This window comes from Pseudonaja textilis, chromosome 6, assembly GCF_049901715.1.
Source record: "Pseudonaja textilis isolate UNSWEBS1 chromosome 6, rPseTex1.2, whole genome shotgun sequence".
NCBI lineage: Eukaryota > Metazoa > Chordata > Lepidosauria > Squamata > Elapidae > Pseudonaja > Pseudonaja textilis.
Genome location: NC_141995.1, coordinates 54,752,694 through 54,766,166, shown reverse-complemented (window position 1 = coordinate 54,766,166; position 13,473 = coordinate 54,752,694). Strand labels below are relative to the sequence as shown.

At 39.0% G+C, this 13,473-nt stretch overlaps 1 protein-coding gene across 1 annotated transcript in view; it reads left to right on the top strand.

Annotated features, from left to right (window-relative positions):
* The window catches only part of KIT (KIT proto-oncogene, receptor tyrosine kinase), a 111,593-nt gene that overhangs the window by 83,066 nt on the left and 15,054 nt on the right, over positions 1 to 13,473 (top strand). The window contains exons 13-17 of the mRNA XM_026699875.2: positions 2,918 to 3,028; positions 5,103 to 5,244; positions 8,811 to 8,887; positions 9,190 to 9,317; positions 11,976 to 12,098. Coding sequence (XP_026555660.1) covers positions 2,918 to 3,028; positions 5,103 to 5,244; positions 8,811 to 8,887; positions 9,190 to 9,317; positions 11,976 to 12,098 — 581 coding nt within the window. The remainder of the gene's footprint in view (positions 1 to 2,917; positions 3,029 to 5,102; positions 5,245 to 8,810; positions 8,888 to 9,189; positions 9,318 to 11,975; positions 12,099 to 13,473) is intronic.

The window sequence follows — 13,473 nt, the reverse complement described above, 5'->3', positions numbered from 1 at the left end:
ATGTTTTCACATTCCATTTCCTGTGGAAGGGAAAACAGTAAAGTCACCATCATCCCACAACAGTTGATACTGTAAAATATCAACTGTTCTTGAAACACAAAAGTGATTTTTCAAGAGGCAACTGGACTTTCTGTTTTTTCTTTGAAGATGTTTCACTTCTTACTTCTCATCGAAGGAGCTTCTTCAGCTCTTCAGTTCTTAAACCATCTGAAACTCAGATTTCTTTAAAAACAACAGCAACTGTGAAGCTTACCTTGAGTATCACGATTGTCTTGATTAATTTTCTGTAAAATTACAAAGTTGGAGCAGGAGACCTTCTTTGGAGAAGAACTTGCACAACCAAGTTGTTCCCTCAGAAAGGTCAATATACCCTAGTAACCCTGCCTTATTTTGGAGGACAGTCGGAATGAATTGGGTTTGTCCCTTAAGAGCTTCAAAATCAAAATATATAGTGAGACATTTTCAAAACCAGTAAATAACATGTGTTAACATATCAAAGTGAAGTTGCTTTTTGAAGTTGTGATGCTTTTCAAGGCACATAAATCAAGGCCAGTCTGCGGTGTTTTTAAGCCTCTATAACAGGAGGCTGCAAGATTCTGTTACTGTAATTTTACAATAATAAAGGTAGTGTTAGTATTTGGATGTCTTGTCTGAACTGACTTGAAAAGCAGACATCAATCGTGCATGTCTCAAAGGACATCCGCCTTCCACTTGCCGTTGCTTTCCAGAGAAATAGGGAGGTTTCCTCCTGAGATGTTGGCATGTCCCCATTCCCTTTGCGGGCTGAGAAATCTCTTACCTAATCATCATCGCCCTGGCTGCAACTTTTCCTCTTCTTCTCTCTCTCTCTCTCTTAAGGACATTCCCACAGACCATTTGTATCACGCAAGGAAAGAATCTGATCTAATGCACCAGGAATCCCTACTGGCATTTATGGCTCTTTTAAGAGCTTGATATATACATATTTATTACATTGCATAACCACCCAATTTGCAATTGGAATTCTGGACAGAGAACATAAGGATTCAAATCAACAGGATGAAAATAATAACAATAAACCACACTGGCCCATTAATAATGCATAAGGGCACATAATGGTACTCAAGTGTAATAAAAACCTCGACCCATCACCTTCATGTCAACAAAGATCACAGCTCATCCAACTTACAGGCTCCATGTCCTTTGAAGACAGAGGAAACAGCTGCGAGGCCAGGGCCAAACTAATCTGCAGGGGTTTGTTGTTCCAAAGGGCAGGCACAATAGGAATCTTAGAGCCATTCACAAAATACTCACTGGGGTGGTTGTAATTGGTTGCTTTCCCTCCCCCCACCTTCATACCAGAAGATCCATGAAATACTGCTGGACCCTCCATTTTATTTTTCAAGAATGTTCCCGGCCTCTATTCGCTTGTGTATATTATGTACATTACGCATATTAACCTAGCTTCCCAATCATTTATTTAAATTATTATTTCAGATATCAGATAATCAGAGTTGGAAGGGACCTTGTAGGTCATCTAGTCCAATCCCCCGCCCAAGTGGGAGACCCTATACCATTTCTGACAAATGGCAGTCCAATCTCTTCTTGAAAGTTTCAACTGATAGCGCTCCCACAATTTCCAAAGGCAACTTCTGTACCATGTTCTCACTGTCAGAAAGTTTCTCCTTATTTCCAGGTTAAATCTCTCCTTGTTCAGTTTCCATCCATTATCCCTTGTATGGTCTACAGGTGCTTTAGAAAATTGCTTGACCCCCTTCCTCCTCCCTGTGGCAGCCCCTCAAATATTGGAAGACTGCTATCATGTCTTCCCTGGTCCTTCTCTTCACTAGACTAGCCAAGCCCAGTTCCTGTAACCATTATTCCTATGTTTCAGCCTTCAGTCCCCTAATCATCCTGGTTGCTCTTCTCTGCACTTTTTCTAGAGTCTCAACATCTTTTTTATACTATGGTGACCAAAGCTGGATGCTAGGTGTGGTCTTACTAAGGCTTTATAGGGTGGTATTACTACCTTACTTGATCTTGATTGTTTCCCTCTGTTAATACAACTTAGGACTGTGTTAGCTTTTTTGGCTGCTGCTGTGCACACTGCTGGCTCATACTTAGCTGGTTGTCCACTAAGACTCCAAGATCCCTCTCACAGTTCCTGCTATTGAACCTGGTTTCACCCAGTCTATATGTGAACTTTTGGTTTTTCTTGCCTAAGTGTAGGACTTTACTTTCCTCTACATTGAATTTCATCTTGTTAGATACAACCCAGTGTTCTACTCTGTCAAGATCCATCTGGATCTTGAGCCATTTTTTGGCTAAGCCTCTTTGTCAGAATGTATTTATTCATTGGCAGAGACATGGTTAACAAAGTCAGCCAAGTTGAGAAAGCATGGCAACAAACCAGCCAATGGGAACTGACCACCTGGATGTGGTTGGGCTCTGTGTGCTTTGCTGAGAATTGAAACTGAAACTAGACTTCATTTCTGAGTCTGATATCTGCTCTGAGCTGCTGCTGCTGTTTGTGTTTTTGCTTACGTTACGTTGAAAGAATCTGCAAATAGTATTGTAAACTTTACTCATATTATTATGTTTATAAAGAAGTTAATGATCCTGCTGAGTCAGTCCTCTGTGTGTTTTTTGGACTTGAATTTTTGCCGCAAACTCTTAACACATCTGAATTTTGATCATGTGACCATGAGGACGCTGCAATGGTTGTAAGTGTGAAAAACACTACAATCAGGCGATATGGGACCAGACTCATTCTTGGATATTGGAATACTTCACAATAGGGTTGGTTTTTACCCCACTTTTACTGTTTTTTTTTTAATACTGTAAAGTCAAAAAAGGGAAACATATCTAGTATTCCTTCTTCCTCCTTCCTTTTTTGATTCGCTTCCATTTGCTGAGTTCCATTTTTTCTTTTTTTTAGCCAGTGCTCATTTCACCGAAAAAGAAGCCCTCATGTCAGAATTGAAGGTGCTGAGTTACCTTGGCAATCACATCAATATTGTGAACTTACTTGGAGCCTGTACTATTGGAGGTAGGATTCTGACAAGTGTTTGTTGAGCGCGGTCAGAAGAGAAGGAAGGATAGCCATTCACGCATCAAGAGTTTCTAAGAACAAGGGCCTGGCTGTGTATATTTGAGGCCAAGCCATGACGGAAAGCTGTTTTCATTTCTTCTGGGGTTGATTGCTGTGGCACCCTGAGGAATTCATAATGTCTATGTATCTCATCATAAATAAGTAATCCTTTCATTTTGAACCCAGTCGGCATACTGTGCTGATGATTATTCTACTCCAAGACTGGGACATGTCATAAAGACAGAAGGGCATAATGTAAATATAAAAGAGGCCATCAGCATGTTCAGGTAACACAAATGTTTGCAAAGCTTCAAATACTAATTGGAGCAAACTGTGGGAGAACGGTCCAAAGGTTCTCAGTAAACATAGAATGCAGTCTTATCTTTTGTGGGTGGAGAAAAAAAAAAGTATTGTCAGAGTGAATCCATTTGACTTACCAAAATACCAATCAGGAGCCTTCAAACTGCGTACTTTGATTATCTACTGTATTATACATATAAGGCTTTATCCATGTCTTTTAACTGTGTTTTTCTGCACCTGCCAGTGGTTAAAAGTTCTTTTTATGATATCCATCTCAACATAAACAAGTAGTAATTTTACTTTGGCAAACCCTCTAGAACAGGGATCGCCAACCTTTTGGACCTCAGAGACCACCAAACTTATAATTTTAAATCCTGCAGACCAGGGACCCTGGAAAAATCCCCCCAAAAGTTGCAGAAAAATTCCCCACCCCGTTTTCCTACCAATCGATCATTCTTTATTTGGGATCGCAGGATCCCATCTCCAGCTCCGTTCTCAGAGCGGGGAGAAAGAGAGACTTTTGGCTTCATGCAAGGAAAGCAGCAGAAGCAGCAGAAGTCTTTCTTTCTCTCCCCCAAACTCTGCCAGAAATGAGTCTTTGCCAGCGCAGCCTCTTGGAGCAGGAGGCCTTGCAGGGTCCCAAAGACTCATTTCTGGCAGAGTTTGGGGGAGAGAAAGAAAGACTTTTGCTGCTTTCCTTGCGTGCAGCCAAAAGCAGAAGAAGAAAGAAGCAGCCCAGTGGCCAGGCCAAGTTCCCCTCTCCGCCCTTCCCCCCCTCCCCTCACTACCTCATGTTGTTTTCAATGCAAGCCTTGTGTTCCAGCGGGTCATGTGGGCGGCGCAGCCTTGTGTCCCCTCACAGCCTGGATTAATTGCTTTGGGGGGGTGCTTTGGGGGTGACATTTCTCTGCAGACCACCATAATTTTCTCACGGACCACCAGTGGTCCCCAGCCCACTGGTTGGCGACCACTGCTCTAGAAGGATAGTTGCCAAAATATGCTTTAAGATAGTGAAGAGAATTATTATGATCTACTCGTATGAGCCAGCATTCAATAATTGAAATTCCAGACAATATTATTATATATTTCATTTTTTAAATTACCAGCCGGGCACTTGGAACACGCATTTTTGATATAAAAATATTTTGTACTACAGACAACCTGATTCTATCATGTTGTGATCTTTTAATATGTTTTCTAAAAGTCATAAGCATCTGGCTTTCAGTCTTAAAAGCTGTTCTGTCCAAATGTGTGCTTTTTTCCTCTCTATTACACTGAGAACTATAATATTTAATGTTGTTTCTAACATTACTATATGAATAATAAATGGGGTAAATCAAAGGAATAAATGTTAAAAGCTTGTATTTGGAACGGAGATGTTTCTTCAGGAAGGGGTCTTTAAAATGAAGCAGATGTATCTGGTTTGTGCCATTAACACAGGATTTACTTAGTGTGCGTGCATATGTGTGTTTCTGCACTGCAGTCCTATTGATGTGCGGGGAAAATTAATTGGAAACGACAGCATTCTAATCGGGATGAAAACCCAGCTTCTGAATTGCTGATGTAATTCTGCTCTGACTTTTCAAGCCAAAACACTAATCTATAGTGCGGCTTTGAAAAGGTCCATTTTTGTACATGTGGACAAATAATCTTTTAAAAGAATTTTTTTTTTGTAAAGTCTCAGACAGAATGCAGAATTCACCCACGCTTCACACTTCCTTTGCATCTGCAGGTCCTACTCTGGTCATCACTGAATATTGCTGTTATGGCGACCTTTTGAATTTCCTAAGGAGGAAACGAGATTCCTTCATTTGCCAGAGGCCTGAAGAAACTGCTGTTTACAAGAACATCCTCTATCAGAAAGAACGCATGTAGTAAGGCTGTGTCGCCAGAGTTGGCAGTTATTCCCAGGAAATCATAGTGCATTTTTGTATGCTTTTTTGGCTTTCAGAAATTTGTGCCTGTTTTACAAGAGCTGTACAGGCACCGGGGGGGAGTATGGGTGTTGATTCTTTTTACAGTATTTATAAATTCACCATTCTTCAGAATTGTGTCCGGTACGGGATATACTCTGTGTGTCTTTCATGTAAGTTTTTTAAATAGTTTGGGTCCATATCCACCCAAGAAGCTGATATCTGTGCAAGGATGCAAATTCTGGATTAACGGTGCAAGTCTTCGGCGCGTAGTCTTCTATTTAAGAGGGAGTTTCAATTGTTCTTCTGATGTTATAGTTACATTTTCTGTGCATTCATCTGGGGCTGAACAACATTTCATTGTCTACCTGCTATATATTTCAAAAAGAGAGGTAGAATGGTAGAGAGCCACAATGCCCAGCTAATGGCAGTAGGTCAAGATACTTGTATAATGGGTTCATCTGAACAGCTGGAACTGAGGGTGGGTCACATTGGGGGAATGTATTTTTGAGTAACTTTGATGTGTTAAGCTTGAATGGAAACCTACAACACCGGTTTTTGTCTTTTATTTTGTCATGACAAAATTGTATCACACAGCTTTGGAAACTTGAGTATTGTGATTTGGGAATCAGACAGAATGTTGGGGGTTTATAATTATCACTTTGCCAAGCCATAGAGAGCCACAGAGATGGCTGTGAAGGGAATATTCAGAATCTTATAGAGACAACTATAAGAAGCGTTCCTTAAGTTGAGAGAAAATAGGTGGAATTAAGAGAAATCGACTCCTCCCTGACTCAGTGGGATGGGATATAAGAGAGAGGGTAGGTAAAATACAGGTGCACTTGTAATAGTGTATTACTGTAACCCAGGGATGCTGTCTCAGGAATTCTGGGAGTTGAAGTCCACAGGATATAAACAGGGTGATAGTTGCCCACTCCTGCCGTATCCTATGGAGTTGGTTTTCTGATATGTCTGCATTATAGGACAAACAGAAGCTCTGGAGTAGAAAGTTAGCTTTCTAAGAAAGCATCAATTTTAATACCAACTACTGATTAAGATATTTGTAATCCAGAGAGGAAGTATTTATATCTTAAACACAATGGGCACAGCAATCTGATTTAATAACCAATACATAGGGCTTCTAAGGGCATTTAGCGTCCTTAGGAATTTCAGGGAAGCACTTTTTCAGACAGGAAGCAGTGACTCTGTCAAGTGCCAGGGAAATCAGGAAATCCAGGCAATTCAAATGGATATAAAGATTTATTGCAAGCATAAGTTCTCTACAAGAATCTGAGCTACTAATGAGCCCAAGCAAATTGGTAGTAGATAATGAGTCACAGCAGTTCAAGGTGGGCTGGATGTAACATCTGTTGTGGGCGCAAAGAGACTCGTGACTGATGATGCATTTGACCCCTCCTCCCTTGGCCATTTGCTACAACAGGGGTCCCCACCCTTGGTCTGTGGACTGGCACTGGGCCGCGCTATGCCAGAAACCGGGCCGCGCCAACAAGCATAGCCCCATCCATGGGATGCAGGCAACACACAAAACCATGCCCCCTCCAGTCCATGGGAAAACCTCTCTCCCTGGAACGGTCTCTGGTGCCCAAGAGGTTGGGGCCGCTGCCCTACAGATCCCTTCTAAGTGGACAAGAAGTCTCAGTGCTTTGCTTGAGAACAAGAACTTCTGGGTGTAGAGAGCCCCAGTTGGCAAAATGAAATGGTCATTCAAGGAGGTTCAGCAGTGGTGTTTTGGTGATGTCGAGGTGCCTTGTATTCAAACAAAGCAGCTTGTATTGGTAAAAACAAAGCAGCTTGTTAAGGTGGATTGTTGTGACAAATCCGCTTAGTTTGAGACTTACAATTTTTTTTAGGAATCACGGTCCAGTTCATTTCCTTTGGACATTTATTCCAACTAACCCATTGGGTCACAAATATTGTTCCATTAATTAACCAAATTATTCAGGCCCCCAATAACTATAGTTACTATTACATGGTCTCTTATCAACGTGCTTAAGAAATTCATTTCTTAATAAAATTTTATTTCATTTTTCACATTTTAAAAACATCTCTTTGTAGCGAACAGCATGATTCCAGGTTTTCACACTCCCGTACAAACATGACTATATTACATACTCATCTTTCACATTTAGTTTCATATCTCATACCTTCATATTCATTATACTATTATACTTTTAACTCTCAGGTGTGCAGTTTCATCACGTATTCTTATTTCATCAATTCACAAATTCTAATTCAATTCAAACATTTCAAAGAGATTTCCCCCCACAATTACTAATTGGAGTGTGCCACCCCATAACTTATATATTCTCTAATTAACTTCCCCTTTAAATCCCAATATGCATTTAATCTTTAATTATTACCTAAAAAATTAATAATAATCTCCTAACAACTACATAACATATATACCTTTTAGGTCAGATTCTATTACATAGAAATTATTTATAATTTCAGAAAGAACAATCTATTCAATTAGTCATAAACACTGATACTAATCTCCTTGCAACAATCCTCATAACTCATTTCAGCAATATTCTATACATACATTAAACACAGATAATAAACTTATAATTTTTCTTTTTTCACATTTATTCCATTTATATCCATATATAGTTTAACAAGCAGTCCAATAACAATAAAAAATACCAGTTCTAATCTTTCATTTTGATAATCTACCTTTCCCTGTTTTCTAAATAGTTTATAACTTCAAATACATTTATATTACCGCTTATCACCTTGCAGAATCCCCTTTCTTAATTCTTATTAAACATTATCTCTGTGTCTTTTAGATAAACAAAGAAATTCTTTTCTTCATAGTTTTTTGAGCTAGCCAAAGTTCACCTGGATCTGACAGCCAGTTAGAAAAAATGGAAATAACTACAGATGCTAATAGAGGTCCGAACCTTTTAATTTTTAAATAATTTTTGCCCAAAGTGTATATAATATGAAGTAGAAATTCTTTCAGGAGGTATAAATAATCAGATAAAAAACTTATCAGGTCAAGATTAACTATTCCTTCTAACAAGAAATTATCTGCATGCAAAAAGACCTCTTAACATTATGATCTGCTGCTTTCTTATTTAATTTGTGTTATTCAAACAAAATCAGCGATAAGTCATTTCTCAGGAGGTCCGTCAATTAATAAAGGGAATTTCCTACAATAAGATAGCTTTTGGAAAAGGAAAATTTTTTGGTTCTGTAAAGAAGATTAACCTTCTTCAGCCCAAACAACTTCTTATTGAAACTGCCTTTTCATTATTAATTCTAAGAGCCTTTCCCGTAAAATGTCAGAATTCAAATATAGCGCTCACAGTGGCATCTTCAGTCCCATAGCCAGGTGTCTGTCTTCACCTTTCATCAGGTTAATAATAGATTTTGGTTTCTTTTCAAGAAATGTGGTTTATTTAGCAATTGAAGATTTTACATGCTTCCTTTGTTCTTGTAAAAGGTATTCTTTATTTGAATGCCATGTATGAATTAATCTCATGTTTCCTCTGCTTTCCACACAGTGATGCCACCAGTGAGTACATGGACATGAAACCGGGAGTTTCTCAAGTTGTCCACGCCAAAACCACTAAAAGACTAGGTAATTGGAAAAAAGGGTGGGAACTTTTGTTCTGAAATTGTTGATTTTTGTTTACACATGCCAGTTAAAATAAAGTTTAGGTTAAAAGAAGTGAAAACAATTTTACAATGTTACGTTGGCTGGGGGAATTTATATTCTTTTTTTTAAAGAAACTAAATAACATTAAATAGCATCAAATAAATAGAATGTATTTGAATAGCATTTCTGTAGGACCTTGGTGCCATGCTCTGCTGATAAAATGTCTGCTCTGTTTCCAAGTCACATCATTTCTCCCATTTATTGTTCCCACATGTTCTGCTTAGGGTCATTGGCTAATCAGGATGTCACGGTTGCCATTTTAGAAGATGATGAATTAGCTCTGGATGTTGAAGATCTGTTAAGTTTTTCTTACCAGGTAGCAAAGGGGATGAGCTTTCTTTCATCTAAAAATGTAAGTAGAGACTCAAGAAAATAGATTTTTTTTAAATATATGTATATGTATGGAATGATATTAGATTATCATACTTCCTCCCTTTCGTATAAGAATCACAATGTTCTCTGTACTTTCATTGTTAATAAATCTTTAGAGAAGTGCAATCTTGTAGAATCTTGTATTATCTTGTAGAATCATTAGGAATTCTGGTCCCTTTTTTTCCAGTCTTTGCCTATATATCAGATAGGCAGTGTCTAACACCATTTTTTGGCAAGGCATCTGCAATTGCAGATAGGTAAGAAATCTGCAAGTTCTTCAGTGCCCTGTTGTATAACTTCAAAAAAAATATTACATTGCACGCTTGGCCTCAAATGTACAATGTTGTGCTTAGAGAACCCTTGTGTTACTGGAAATAAATTAGATAATATTGTCAATATCAATAGCCTTTTGGATTGGCGCCTGGGAATGACTTCTTCTATTCCTCCCCCTCTGACATCTGTGATAACCCTCTCGTTGGTTTCCGAAATGAGAATGCCCAAATCTAAACAAGATGCAGCCTTGTGGGCTTGTGTAAAAGAAGGGGGAAATCAGGTGCAACTCCTCTTAAGATCAAAATTCTCTCTCCAGACTCAAACCACCAAAATTGTGGCCCACAGATTCTGTCCCAAAAGCCATAAGATTATACTTTAATTTAGAAATAGTGACCAAATGCATTCTGAACCTGAAGTTTACATAGAAGCATTCGCCATTGGTTTCCACAGAACATTCTTCTGAAGCATGTTTTGAGCTATCAGGAAATTGTGATCTTAATGATATGACCTGTGAACGGATATTTGTACAAGGTTGAAATTGATACTTTTTGTCTTAATATAGGATCATTGTGTGTGTGTGTGTGTGTGTGTGTGTGTGTGTGTGTGTGTGTTAAGTTTTCGCGGGTACTTACATGTATGGTATTCTGCTTTGTTCGGGTATTTTCCCACGTCATTATAGTTGTGCTTTTAAAGTTGTAGCAATGTTTCGGCAGAATCTCATCTGCCATTATCAGGCTTCTGTATTGTGTTCGTCTGTGAGTCAGACTTTCACAGCCATTTCTGTTTTAAATTTGGTGCTAGCCTACTGTGTGCCAGAATGGTTTTTTCTTCATCCTGATTGTTTGGGAGTCTTGGTCTGTGTTTATTGGTCTTGGAGTTTGCTGTGTTCTGCTTGATTGGTGTTTCTAATATCTTCTGTCTGTTTTGTAGCTTTTTTTTTGCCTTGATTGGCTGGCAACATTGTGTTTCCTGTATTGGAGGCTTTTAGTGCGGCTTGGCTCCGAGTAAATGGACGGCTATTATTTATTAGGAAGCTAGGTTTGATCTGGGTGCCTGGTTGGGGTGTGTTTGAGCTGGAGGTATCAGGGGGAGTATGTTTGTGCCCAGGTGTTTGCCTGGCTTGTGGTGTGGAGATTTTTTTGAGAGTGGAGGCTTCCAAATAATTGACAGTCTGGTGGAGTCATCTCTTCTATTCATGCTTTCAGGTCTTTTTTCAATCTCTATGGCTTCTCTGATAATTCTGTAGCTGTGGTTTTCTACAGTGGCTAGGGTTTGGGTGCCATTGAAGTCGATGCTATGACCTGTGGCTTTCATGTGTTGGACTAGTGAGGAAGTGTGTTCCAGCTTTTTTTACTGCATTTTTGTGTTCATCCAGGCGGGTACTTATTCTTCTATTGGTCTGTCCTATGTATGTGGCAGGGCATGATGCACAGGGGACTTCATATATGCCTTGGTTTTCCAGGTCAATTTTATCTTTGGGGTTTCTTAGGATGGCTGCTATTTTTCTGTCTGTTTTGAAGGCAGTCTTGATGTGATGCCTGTGTAGTATCTTACTGATTTTGTCTGTAGTACCTCTTATGTAGGGCAGGACAGCTGTTCCATAGGTCTGTTCATCGTCTAGGTCTCCATTATGTCAGTGTGTTTTTGTGGATCAGGCCAGTGATTTTGCTTTTGTGGAAGCGTTGGCTGTCAGTACTTTAGTCTGAATAGAATAGAATAGAATAGAATACAATAGAATAGAATAGAATAGAATAGAATAGAATAGAATAGAATAGAATAGAATAGAATAGAATAGAATTCTTTATTGGCCAAGTGTGATTGGACATACAAGGAATTTGTCTTGGTGCAAATGCTCTCAGTGTACATAAAAAAGAACAGATACATTCATCAAGAGTCAAGAATCATCTGGTACAACACTTACTAATAGTCATAGGGTACAAGAAGCAGTCAAATCATACTAGGAAATAGTCAATGTAAATACAAGCAACAAAGTTACAGTCACAAGTGGGATGGGATGGGCAATAAGGAGTGATGAGAAGATTAATAGTAACAGTAGTGCAGACTTTGTAAATAGTTGGACACTGTTGAGGGAATTATTTGTTCAGCAGAGTGATGGCTTTTGAGGAAAAAACTGTCCTTGTCTCTAGTTGTTCTGGTGTGCAGTGCTCAATAGCATTGTTTTGAGGGTAGGAGTTGAAACAGTTTATGTCCAGGATGTTAGGGGTCTGTAAGTATTTTCATAGCCCTCTTTTTGATTCATGCAGTATACAGGTCCTCAATGGGGAGGGCAGGTTGGTATCAATTGTTTTTTCTGCAGTCCTAATTACTTGCCTTACATGTACATTCTGCAATTGTATTTCTTCAGTGCATTCACAGAGACCTGGCAGCAAGGAATATATTACTTACTCATGGACGGATAACAAAAATCTGTGACTTCGGCCTTGCAAGAGACATCAGGAATGACTCAAATTATGTGGTCAAAGGAAATGTAAGTATGTTTGGTCCAGCCTATGTCTCTCGATGGTAGCATCAAATTTTAGTTTATGACCATAAATCCCAGCAACTAGCTCTAGTAAGTGATTCTTCCCTCTAAAGATTAGAAAGCTTGGAGAGGGAACCCCCAGATTTGTCTGGTTTTCCAAACAAAAGGCACGCTTCCTTCTGCCTTTCATTAGCTCGTTGCAAATGGTTTCCCCGATATAAACTTCTTCATCTCTTCTTTGAACTTTTTCACCAAACCACTGTTTGATTTGGTGGCAGCAGTGCCTCAGATGGAAAGTCCATACAGAGAGTAGTAAGGACAACTGAGAAGCTTATAGGAAGCTCACTTCCCGTTATTCAGGATACTGCACATAAGCGCTGGATGCTTAGAGCTCAAAGCCTTGTTAGAGACCCCACACACCCACTTCATGGTCTGTTTCTGCTGCTCCCCTCTGGGAGGAAGTTTCGAAGTACTTCTAGCAGGACTACCAAATTCTGTATCAGCTTTGTTCCCTAGGCCATCCGTCTGGTAAACTCACAAAATTCGTTTTTCTCGCCATGTAGATGTATTCATGATCCAAACTAGACTATGTTGGTTCGCTATGTCATATACTATATATGGGCATTTGCATAATTTTGTATTTATTTATTCTATCATGGTTATGTAGTCTATATTGGAGGTGGTGACCCTTTGAGAGCTGTATATGCCACGAAATTTCATTTTAATGTATGCCAATTAGTGTACATTCAAAGTGACAGTAAAGTTGTTATTCCAGTTTTTATTTTAAACTTGTAATCTGTTCCTGTGTATTGGTGATGTCGTTGAAGCAGTCTGTGATAATGAAGATTCAGTTCATCTGAGGTTGGAACACAAAAGCCTGTGTTTCTTCCTTTTAGCACAATTTTTTTTTTTTTTACTGCTTTTCCTGTTAAATTCAAAGTGGGACGTAGGCATTTTACGGAGCTAGCAAATATTATTACACAAGCAAGCAAACTCCAGTCTGGAAGCCCCTTAATAGGGACAGTATTTGCTTGACCAAATGAATTGTGAGATCAGGTATCCTTTCTAGCTTCTGGCTAATTATCCGCAACTTGGTTGTTCTAAATTGCAGGATAACAGCTTGCAGGTGGGCAACAAGTAAATTGCATTCCATTTGCCTGGATTAAGAGCTTTTACTATCTTGAGTTGCCTGTTCTGTGGTCAGAATGATTTAGAAAAATGGATATTTGTAATTGGACCCAAGAAGGTAGAAGATGTTCCTTTACTGTATCTTAGCTAACCTAAAGCACATGTTAAGGAAATACTGATCTTGCTCTAAAGGGACAGGAGTCAGCATTTCATTTGGCTTTTAGCAATAATTCTAGTTTATTTTATTTTATTG